Consider the following 11,568-nt stretch of genomic DNA (forward strand, 5'->3'; position numbering starts at 1 on the left):
TGTGCCCAACCTTCAAATGCAGTGTTTAATAAAAGCCAAAAGACAGAATACCAAACTATCTTTACTGTTTACAGTAGTAAAGGGTAACATAATGTACAAATTGGTGAACAAACAACAGAGCCAACAACATCCCACCAGAGCCCATACAGCAAAACAGGAAATGAGGACATTTCTGCAAGATCTCAAGCAAGCGAGGTGATGGGTCACTGTCAGGTGACTATAAAAGGCAGAGAATGGCCATCAAGCAGCAATGGATCCTTACAGGACGATAGGCAGAACTATGAACATTTTAATTGGTAAAGATTCCCAAATATCTCACAGAACTGGAGTCACTGTTCTAATGCATAATTTCGATACTTATTTGGACAGTGGCAAAGTAAAAATCCATAAGAACACTAAGTCACCTTTCTGTGGGTTTCTTTTGCAACCACACTTTGAAGCAGCTCTTTTATACAACATAACTGCAAATTCAGTGATATTTCATCTTACTTTATATAAAGACCATAATTATCTGTTAGAAGTAAATCTGAGGCCACAATACAATTACCAAATGAGAAACATGGTAATTATTTCCTGGTTTTGAAAGGATAAAAGCTGGCTTTGGTCGTGCCAATCATTGCCCACATACCCACACCCAGGCACCGAGTGCAGAGGTGGCATCCTGGGCCTCAGACCCAGAGGGGACACACTCAGGAGCAGAAAGCACTTGGGCCTTATTACTGAAGGACTTATTTTGTTTTTTACCTTTGAAGAAGCGTTCCAGTATTTTGCCTCCAGCTATACCATATGCTTGATGAAGTCTGTCATTTGCAGCTTTTAGAATTTTAATAATGCGCCTGGAGGAATTCCACCCCTCACACTCTCCCACAGACGCACAGTGTGAACATGAGCTCTCCACGTGATTCGGACAGGTAGCTCCAGCAGTGACCACTTCTCCAGGGCTGAGAGCCTGGCCACAGACTGAACGCCAACATTTGGCCACAGGTTTGAAGGAAAACATGTTTTGAGAGGGGCGATGAACAAAACCGAGAACAAAAACAAACCCAAAACCTTAAAACTCATTTCACAAAGAGAACAATGTGATTGGCCCAATGTAAGCTGTAGACTCATCCCTGCAGAGTTTTGAGCTGCACTTGAAGTGCTTCAAGGATCGTTTCGGTGACTGTCCTTGTCTTTCTCGGACTCCTCTGTGATCAGCGTGGTCGCTCACCATTCAATAAGAAATGCAAGGACGCTGGCAGGGTGTGGGGTGGTCCCTCTGGAGGCCAGGCCTCCCGTCTGCTGCTGGAACACGTCGATGGTGTCCTCATCCTCCATCTCCAGCTGTCACAGTCCCAGGCAGCCCAGCGAGAAGGGACAGGGAACATCAGAGGAAGGGAAGATGTCCGACTGCCCCCCCCCACAGCCTAGTCACCCCCTGCTGTGCTGTGCCACCCCTCCTGTGCAGCACGCAGGGAAATCACAGTGACTGCTCCCCACCTCGTGTGCTCCCGCAAAGCTCAGAAGAATAGTCACAACTAAGAGTTCTGATAGAAAAGCAGTGATTAAAAAATACACTGAGCGCTGGGAATACAGCACAGTTGGTGAAGGGCTCGCCTCCATGCACCAGGCCCTGGGTTCAATCCCAGCACCACCAAAAAAACAAATGAATAATAAAATAAACTGGGGCTGCGGCTGGGGCTCAGTGATAGAGCACTTGCCTAGCATGTGGAAGCACTGGGTTCGATCCTCAGCGCCACATTTTAAAAAAATAAAATAAAGGCATTGTGTCCATCTACAACTAAAAGGAATTTTAAAAAATAATAATAAATAAAGTAAACTGAAATATCTAAAATTCCTGGGACAACTACACAAAATCAAATTCCAGTGAAGAGCTTCCAGTTAGCCATGCAAGTGTGATGGTCATGCCTACAAAACCCAAAGGCAACTGGATCTCCAAGGAAGGGTCCACAAAGTAAAAGCCCACTGCGGACAGGGATCCTGTCACCCAGAGACCAAGGCAGAGGTGGACAAGCTTCCTGCTCCTCCGACACAGGAGGGATAGAGATCCTCCGACCTCTCCCCATTCTCTAAGCACGGGAGCTTCTGCAATTCCCAAGACTGACTGAGCCCAGGACAGGAGTGGGAGCTCCCAGGAGGCGTCCCAGAAGTCCCTTCTAGGCCCGCTGCAGACACACCTGGGGAGGCTGGAGCCAGGAAGCGTCACTGCTCCTCCATGCCACCTGCTCCTGGCTCCCCACTCCAGCCCAATGCCCACCAACCCTTTCTGCTGTCTGCCTCCCTGGGGAGTCCTTACAGCGCCCACCCCTTTGGCTTAGTCATGTATGATTTCCAAAGGTGGCTAGAATATTTTTTGCAATAATATTTGCAATAATATTTTGCAATAATATTCCCAAAGGTGGCTAAATATTACAATAATATTTTCAATATTTATGCTATTAAATGTCTTGCAAAAATATTTTCACGTGAAACATTCCAATTGATTCTCACCACCTCTAAGGAAGAAAAAACAAGTACCATCTCCATTTCACAGGTGGACAAAACTGAGACTCCAAAGCAAGTGACTGAGGCCACAAGGGCCGGGTGTGGTGAAAGAGCTGCACTTGGGACTCGAGCTGGAGAACATCTGGCTCCAGGGACAAGCTCTCTGCACCACAGCACCAGGCCCTTTGCCGTGAGGAATGCGGGTGCTCACCTGCACTTCCGATGGCACAGGACATGACGGGCACCCTGCCCACCCGCAGCACTCACACAAGATGCCACAGGAGACAGGAATCAGGCCCACGTCTAGCCACTGACTGACTGCAACCACAAGCTAGGAGTCCACAGAGCCACGGCAGGGGTCCTGGCAGTCCCACCAATGGCCCTGGAAATCAACATGACTAAGCCAATGGCAGTCCCACCAATGGCCCTACAGCACAAGCCCCACCCTCAGATCCCACCTCAAAGACAGGGTGAGGTCTGACAGTGCCATGTTCTCATTTGAAAAACATCCCCAAATGCCAAAACTTAAAATCTAATAATTCAAATGATCAAGAAAATGTAAGGCATTCTCTTATGTGCAGCCCTCGGTAATTCTCAAATAAGCATTCCAAATGGCCACTGTGCAAACGCAGATGGGGAGGAGGTCCTGGACACACAGAGCTGGCTTCATACCTGGGCTGGAGTGTCTGTTTCGTTAATTGGCTGCCCATCAAACCTGAATCTAATCTGTCTCATTGACAAGCCCTGGAAAGAAAAAGCAATCACCATTAAATATCCCAGATAACACAGCTTAATTCAAGAAACAAGAATGTCTGTCAAACTACCAGAATTCTGAATATGCACTGAATTATGACCCAGCTGAGTATGAATACAGTGGCCCTCTGACACCCTCCTCCTCCCTGATCCACCCTCTCCATTCCACCCAGAAGCCAAGCAGCGCTTCTGTGAGCCAGCACCACTGCTTCCCCTTTACAAAGTCCCCATGGACACACAGGTCAGGTGGCAATGAAGGAAGTGGCAAGAAAGCCACATGGAGGGCAGCAGGAAGGAGGGGCAATGACCCATCCACGTCCTGAGGGAGCAGGTGAAGGTGGCTGAGGACTGAAACACTCATTGGTCAAGCAGCTCTGCTTCCCTGCAACAGGACAAACAGGGCTTGCGGCTTGGCTGCCTCCGGAAGCTGCTGGGAGCCATTACCCAAGTAGGTATGACAATTTCCTTGCCAGCGTACCCCATGTTGCAGTGACATTGAATGTACGTGACCTTGCTCAAGGACCAAGGCAGATTAGGGTGTTCCCGGTTTTAAGATAATCGTGTTTAGGGCGTTCCCAGTTTAGGTTCCAGGTTTAAGGTTTAAGATTATTCCTGCTGGGAATAGGGCGTATCCTGCTGCCTGAGTTCCCCTTGAGTTCTCACGGGATTTAGACAGTATATTTTGGGAGACAGAAGCCCAGTGGAGGTGGATTTGGGCAGAGAAGGTGAATTTGGGCAGAGAACGTGGATTTGGGAAGAGAACGTGGATTTCCCCAGAACGTGATTGTAGACGGCTGGTGTGAGTTCGGGAATAAAGAGCTGCTGTTTGAATCTACAAGCTGTGTGGTGGCTCGTGATTGTGTGCCCAGCCAGACTGTGGCAGGAAGCTGCAAGGAATAACATGGAGAAATGAAAAGGCACAAACCCTAAGGACAAATGGAGAAGGGAGGAGCCAGCAGACAGGCTGTGCCGCAGGGCTGGTCACTGCTGGTCCAAGGACATGGACCTCGGGTCTCAGGGTGCAGAAACCAGTGAGTTGCAGGAGGGGTCAGCCAGTGACCGGGGACAGAATCAGCATGCAGCTGACTCTGATGGCTGCTGAGCAGATCCCCATGTCATGGCACCAAGTGTCCCTCCCAAAGCAACCAACAAAATGTCCACTTCCTGGAGACGCGGACTTGGGAGCAGGCACCGTACTCCAATGGGCCTGAGCCCCTCAGTCCTCCACCTGTGTTCCAGGATGCAGGACAGAGCCATCCACTCCTGGGATGCTTAGTGACCCTCAGATGGCAGCATCTGGGTGCCCCAGTCAGCAGTCCCAGCAGGCCAGCACCTGTGGACATGTGGGCCCCTCAGCACACCCCCGAGCACAGCCCTCGCCATCAGCATTTTGGTGTTTCCTCCTTCACCATGAACAGGGAACTAGGGGCAGAGGACATTCCAGGAAAGACAGAAGGTGAGCTCAGACAGAAGGGGAAAGGCACCGAGGAGAGGGGACACGCACCAGAAGGGCCCCATGCGTGCACACAGAGCCCTCCGCAAGGTGACAGCCGCTGGCTGCTGCTGAGCAACAGGCACAAGCAAAGAACAGACGGAACAAAGAACTGTTGGAAATTACAATCCTGACAGAAATAAGAATGGCCGTGTACAAAGACAGAGTCGGGGGAAATGCCCAGAAAGGGACCCACAGCAACAGGTACACCCAGAGCAGGACAGAGGAAAACCAGCCAAAGGACACCGTGGAGGACGGTGACTGCAGCAGGGTCAAGAATCCAGGAGGGACTGCGACCAGGAAGGACAGAGTGCACCCCCTAGTCAAAGCCAACTTCAGACGGAGAGGGAGGCTAAGGAGGAAGGTGAAACTAAGGCCCGGGAAGACGCTCAGGATACCCAAGACAGAGCTTCACAGAGAAGACGGGCCCCACACACGACTGTATCAGGACGTCATCAGTGTCATGGAAACTGCGCTGCAGGCTGAAAGGAAGGGATGCAGTGGCTGCTGAGGAGAGGGAACTCGCAAGGCCCTCAGCAGGACCAAGGAGAGGCAGGGGAGGCAGGGGACAGTACTGGAAGATGCAGGGGCTCCATCCACCAACACCCAGACACTACAGACCAGCAAAGCAAAGACAGCAGAGAGCAGCCCAGCACTGTGGACGTGTCCTGCTGCGACCATGCAACGGGTGCCAACTCGGGGCCACGGGACAGTGTGCAGAGGGCAACCTCGGGGGCTCCTCTCCCACCCTCCACAGCTGAGAATCACACAAGGCCACAGCCTAGGAAGAAGGAGTGTGAGTGTGCAGCTTACTGCACTCCCAGGGGCCGACAGCGGCTGCCCCAGGAGCAGGGTGTGAGAGTGGGGGCCAGAGGCCCAGGTCTGCATTCCAGAGATTTTGTTTAAAACATATTGGAAGCAGGGACTGCCAAAGCCAGTGTGGAAAGCAGAGGTGACAGTGTGCTGAAGAAAGGCAGTTTCACAAGCCACGCCACATCCAGGGGCCCACTCAGGACAGGCCCCTGCCGAGGGCCACCCAACCACAGGGCTGGGGCAGAATCCAGGAAGAGCAAGCCTGGCCCACCACAGGCACACAGCAGAGAGCAGCAAGCCCAGGATCCAAAGACTGTAGGGGTTGCTGGACAGGAGGCATCACAGAGCGCCGTGCCTGCCCATAATGCACCACCACCCATGAAGGCGTGGGCAGAAAGAGTCCCACTGGTGGGAACTAGCCCAAGACCATCTGCCAACTGCAGGAACATGGGAGATACCCATGCCCCAGCCAGAGGCAGCCCTCAGAACCCTGGTGCAACTGTGGAGGGAGGGCACCTGCGTCCCCAGGCCGCCTAGGAACTGGGGCAGCAGCCTGTGGCCAGCCCGCACCTGCCTCTCGCAGTAGGCCTTCATCAGCTTGCTCAGTGGGGTGTGCCTCTTGATCTTGAACTGCACCACGGAGCCATCCTGCCCCGCCACCTTCAGGTTGATGTGGTCATTCTCCGTCTTCACACCCTCCTGCAAAAGACAGGACACAGCTTCAAAAGTTGGCTCAAGATAATTGTGAATTAGGAGGATCACAATTTCAATGCCAGCCTCAGCAAAAGCCAGGCACTAAACAACTCAATGATACCCTGTCTCTAAATAAATAAAATACAAAATAGGACTGGGGATGTAGCTTAGCGGTCACGTGCTCCTGAGTTCAATCCCTAGTACCTCTCCAAAAAAAGAATATTCTGCCAATTACCAATGTGCTATTAAATATTGAATGATAAATGAAAAGATCTGAACTTAATGACATTCTCCATTCCCCTTGTTCAGTCTGCCTCAAAATATTTTTAAATAATTTAGCCCATTTCTAATTCTTACAATACATACAAAATAAAAATAGTACAATAACAGGTGCACAGTACAAAAATGAATTATGTATGTTTTTTCATGTAAGTTAAATGTTGTTCTCTCATCATATCAAAATAATGTGCATAGGGGCTGGGGTTGTGGCTCAGCAGTGGAGCGCTCAACTAGCAAGTGAAGGCGCTGGGTTCCATCCTCAACACCACATAAAAATAAGTAAATAAATAAAGGTATAAAAAAAAGATAACTGATTTTAAAAGGCAAGTCTTTAGGTAAGAGTTGGTTTTATTAAAAAGTCATTAAAACCAACCTAATTCTTAAAATTCAGAGTCACTCATGTGACTTTTATTTTTACACAGAATTTATTTCTAACTTCCTCCCACTAAGCACCCACGCATAAAGAAATGTGGGGCAGAACTGGAGTCCCGCAGAAAAAGCTGATTGAGTCAAAGAAAAAAAAAGTCATTTAATAACAATCTTGGAAAAAATTAAGAGGAAATCCTTCTTTGTCCTAAAATCGCTCTTATGAAGGTAATAAGAACACATGTCCACAGGTTACCTGACTGGGGAGACAAAATCAACATCCACAACCTTGAGGGACCCTGGCACCCTGAGGGCTTTGTGGGGACCAGATTCCATCGGGGGGCTCCCCGCTGCGATGCCATCACTAGGACCAGAGGAGCCACCTCTGTGAAGTCTCCACTTCCGAGCAGTCCTGTCCTGGGGCTGGGGGAGCTCAGTGGTAGAGCAGGTGCCTGGCATGCACAAGGCCCTGGGCTCTACCCCCACCCACCAAACCCATCAGCCTATCTGATGGCAGTCATCCCGGTGCTTTATTTTTATATAATTCAAGAGACACACAAGCTACCCAACAATAGCATAATGAGGGTTCTTTGTTGCCTGGAAGCACATTTTGAATCAATTCCAAACTTTATGTTAAGGGGCAGTGAGCCACCTATATAGGCCACTTAGTCTGAAAAGGAAGTGAGGTTCCAGAGCTATTTTCTGTTTTCCAAAGTACGTCTGGCCCACCAGATTGGCTACCTGGGAGTCCACAGGAATGACCTGTTTCTTAACAACCCAGTGAGGCCCCCCGACCCAGAGGAAGGCCAAGTCCAGGGCAGTCTGCAGAGTCTGTATGTCTTCACACACAGGCCTGGCTAGAGCCCAGACTACACGGAAGCACCCTGTCCCTCTGATGCCAGCTGCTCCCTTCTTTTCCTAATGGGGAGAGTCAGGCGCCCTCACTCTCTCCCTGAACACCTGGCACACCTGGCCAGAAAAGGGGAGCAAGGTGCGGAAGGCTTGCACATTCATGAGCCGTGGAGCTCCCTGTGCACAGCCCTGGAGATCTGGCAGGAGCAGAGCCTGTCCAGGGAGCTATGGTGGCCTGAAAAGTGGCACCTGGGGTCAGGGGCTCCAGCAAGGAGCTGGTAGACACATGTCCCTGTAGCACTTACCCACCCCTCTGGAGAGGGCCAGTGGCCAAGTGCCTTCCTCCTCTTGGGGAATGCCAGGGCTTGCCCTGCAAGCCACAGCCCTCTCCAGAGCACAGCTCCAGGCCTGAGCAAGGTGGCAATGCCGATCAAGGGACGTGAATGACCCAAGGCCCCTGCTCCGCCACAGGACCCCTTGAGCTTCCCCCTTCACTGCCCAGAGAGTAAGGATGCTCAGGCTTCTTCATCTAAACAGATGCAGGACTAGAACCCTGAAGCCAGCAGAAGCACAGCAGGTGCCAGCACAGGCCAGGGGGCAGGCCTGAGACACTCTGGCCCCCTAACAGAGACACCAAGAGGGAACTGTCCCAGCCCTCAGTGAATCTAATAAGCAAGTGAACTCAGGAGTTAAGAAAGAAAGCTGAGGCCAACCTGGGCGACTTAGCGCCTATCTCAAAATAAAAACTAAAAAGGGCCGAGGATGTAGCTCAGTGGTAAAGCACCCCTGGGTTCAATCCCCAGTACCTCAAAAAAGAAGAAAATGAAAAGACCACATAAATCTTATTATATTTACCTTCATTAAGGGAAGGTGGGGTAGAAAAGAGCTGGGCTGAGGTGGGAGGATCCCGAGTTCAAAGCCAGCCTCAGCAGAGGCGAGGCGCTAAGCAACTCAGTGAGACCCTGTCTCTAAATAAAATACAAAACAGGGCTGGAGATGGGGCTCAGTGGTCAAGTGCCCCTGAGTTCAATCCCTGGTACCTCCCCCCCCCAAAAAAAAAGAGCTGGGAGAAGTAGGAAAGTTGGCCCACCAAGGTCACATTCCCATGTAACAAAGCAGAAACCCAGAACCCATGCAAGCTCAAGAAACTGACAGTGAAGCATCTGTGACCCAGTGACCATATTCTCTCCAAAAAAAGACAAACTGCAACACAGTAACCTAATTGGACAGGGGCACACATGAACACCAGATTCCTGGTACTTGGACTCAAAGACCCACTGTTTTTTTAACCTCCAGCCAACAGCCTTCAAGGCCAACCTCTTCCCCTCTGATCTTACCATATAAAACCCCAGACAACAGACATCCATTGGCAACCCTCTCCTGGGACCCACCCTTTCAGGAGCTCTGCTTTCTATTACTCCAATAAATCCTGTTACTTTGCTCTTGCCCTTTGTGTCCCTGGATTTCATTCAAATTCATAAGACAAAGAACCCACCCAACCCCATGCTCTGTGCTACAAAGTTACCTACAAAGCACAAGGGCATCTGTGCCTGGCCTAGGATCAACAGGTGCTCACCCAAACGGTCTGGGTGGACAGTGGTGTAATAAGGCCCAGGGCTGCAGTTGGACCTTTCCTCAAAACTATCACTCATGGGGCCAGCGGAGGCTTTCGGGTGGGTTCCCCCAGTCCTGACAGCCAGGAGCCCTCAACTGAAAGAGAGGATGATCTATTTCAGGACCAGGCAGGTGATGGAGAGGCAAAAAGCATTCGGCTCAACACTTTATTATCTACTGATTAAAACAGACCTCAACAGGTCAGAACACAGGACCAAAACTTTACATTTAATTAGGAGTCAGCAACCTTGGCCTTCCCAGGGACTACAGTGGGGCCTGAGAGGCGCAAGCCCGAGTACCACGATAGCCAGCAATGCATCACAGGACTGCGATCAAGGTGAGCACGTGCAACCAGGACAGCGATGGGGGGTGGGCACCCACCTCAGTACTCAGATGGAGGGCGTGCACCCCAGGACGTAAAAGAGGGGTGCAGCCCAGGACTCTCATAGGTGCCTGCCCTACAGGATTGCTATGGGGGTGTCCCAGCACCAAGGAGCTATGGGACTGCTCAGAAGGGACGACTTGATGCTCGCACAGTAACGCGCTGCCTGGGAAGCTGGACTCGACCTGCAGCCAGAGGTTATGCCGAGGAGAGGGGCGGTTGCACTCGAGTGAGGACTGAGGAGAACACGCCAGGTGCAGATGCGGGCGCTGCACTCGGCAGCAGGCTCTGCGCTCAGCGACCGCGGCAGCCAGAGACGGCAGGCTGAGCAGACCGGGTCCCAGGCCACCAGCCCAGCGGCTCCCCAGAGCTCCAGGCTGACGGGCCTAAGAGGCGGAGTCGAGAGCGGGCACGTAGCCCGGGGGCGGAGCCAGGGCGGGCCCGGGAGGCGGGGCGTATTCCGGGGCGGAGCCATATGGGAGCGAGGCACCATCTGGGCGGGGCCCGGCAAGCCAGGCCTCCAGGGCGGAGCCGGGCGAGGCAGGGCGTGGCGAGGCGCGATGGGGGCGGAGCCGGGCGAGGCGGGGGCGTGGCGAGGCGCGAAGGGGGGGCCGCGGGCGCCGGCGGGGGGAGGGGCGGCGGCGCGGTCCGCGAGCCGAGCTCCCGGCAGGTTGGCGGGCCGCGGCTGCGGCTCTGCGGGCAGCTGGCGGGACGGGCGTCGCGCTTACCTTGGGCTTCTCCTCGGACATGGCTGCGCGGGGACGGCAGCGAGACGCGGAGGCGGAAGAGGCAGCGCGAAGCGGGCGAGTCACGCTCTGGGCCCCGCCGCTCTCCCGCCGCAACTGCTCGCGGGGCCGCGCTTTATCCCCAAATCCCGGCGTGCCGGTTGGCTGGGCGGCGTCACGTGGCTGCGCGCGTGCACGATGCGCGCTCCCCGTGCCTCGGGGGCGCGCTCGGCCGGTCGCGGTTCCAGGCGGTTGGAAATGCGTCACGGGGCGGGTCCCCGAGCGTCCCGTGCCCCGGGGGCGCGCAGGGCCGGGGGCGCGCAGAGCTCCAGGGTGAGGAGGGACCCAGGGCGCCCTGGGCGCGCCAGGCTCTCGGTTGGGGACGGCGCCAAGGTGCGCAGGGCCCGGGGTGGGGGCGGGGGCTCAGGGTAGTGGGTGCCTGCGCTCAGGCCTGGGAGGCTCTCGGGCGTGGCAGGCCCAGCGGTGTGCAAGGTCAGGGCCTGGACGGTGTCTTGCGGGGCCTGGGCACAACCTGCCCTGGTGGTTCCGTTCCACCCACCTAGCCCTTACCAAGTTCAGTTCCGTGGGCAGAGCCCAGGCCCCTTTCCTGTGGTGCGGACTGCACTTCTAGGAGGTAAAGGAAAATTAGGGCAGCCTGGCCAACCCTCTTCAGGGGCCCAGGGAAAGCAGCAAGTGACCTGTCCTGGCTTTCGGAATAGGCTCTACGCCCTTCACTGACTTGAGGTGAAGGTCCCAGTTGCAGGCCGGGAGTGTTCCAGGCCTGCAAGCCTCATCCACTGAAGATAACCCACATTTTGTTGGTTGAGTGAGCCTGCACAGATTCCTGGATCCTGAATTCTAGGTGGGGTAGCCAACCATCCAAAGTCCCCTAGACAGGGGAGAGCTGCCAAGTCCTGCTGGCTGCACCTCCCACTCAACACTTAAATCCAGACTGCATTCTCCATCCTCCTTCCTACCTAATTCCAGTTTGGGGCCTTCGGAACCCCAAAAGTAGAAAGCACCTGGGAGAACAGAGTGGCAGGAGACACAGGAGGACACCCTTGTGACTCACGGTTCTGCTATTTCTAGAATGCTGTCCTAAGTCACCCACACCC

At 53.4% G+C, this 11,568-nt stretch overlaps 1 protein-coding gene across 2 annotated transcripts; it reads right to left on the reverse strand.

Moving 5' to 3' along the window:
* Positions 1-48: 48 nt before the first annotated feature.
* Positions 49-10,618, reverse strand: Sumo3 (small ubiquitin like modifier 3). 2 transcript variants are annotated; one of them, XR_009226241.1, is made up of 5 exons: positions 10,457-10,618; positions 6,113-6,241; positions 3,157-3,228; positions 2,696-2,866; positions 49-1,323 (listed from the first exon to the last, which is right to left on the reverse strand). XR_009226241.1 is itself a non-coding variant. In XM_046439030.2 (4 exons), the coding sequence occupies exons 1-4, from the start codon at positions 10,475-10,477 to the stop codon at positions 1,207-1,209; spliced, it is 339 nt and encodes a 112-aa protein (XP_046294986.1). In that variant the 5' UTR covers positions 10,478-10,613; the 3' UTR covers positions 49-1,206. The 2 variants fall into 2 exon arrangements, 1 of the variants encoding a protein (XP_046294986.1); XM_046439030.2 differs by lacking the exon at positions 2,696-2,866 and having other exon boundaries at positions 10,457-10,613.
* Positions 10,619-11,568: the final 950 nt, after the last annotated feature.

The sequence above is a fragment of the Marmota monax genome, unplaced genomic scaffold (genome assembly GCF_021218885.2).
Source record: "Marmota monax isolate L192 unplaced genomic scaffold, Marmota_monax_Labrador192_F-V1.1 WCK01_AAM20220418_F8-fsc00125, whole genome shotgun sequence".
NCBI lineage: Eukaryota > Metazoa > Chordata > Mammalia > Rodentia > Sciuridae > Marmota > Marmota monax.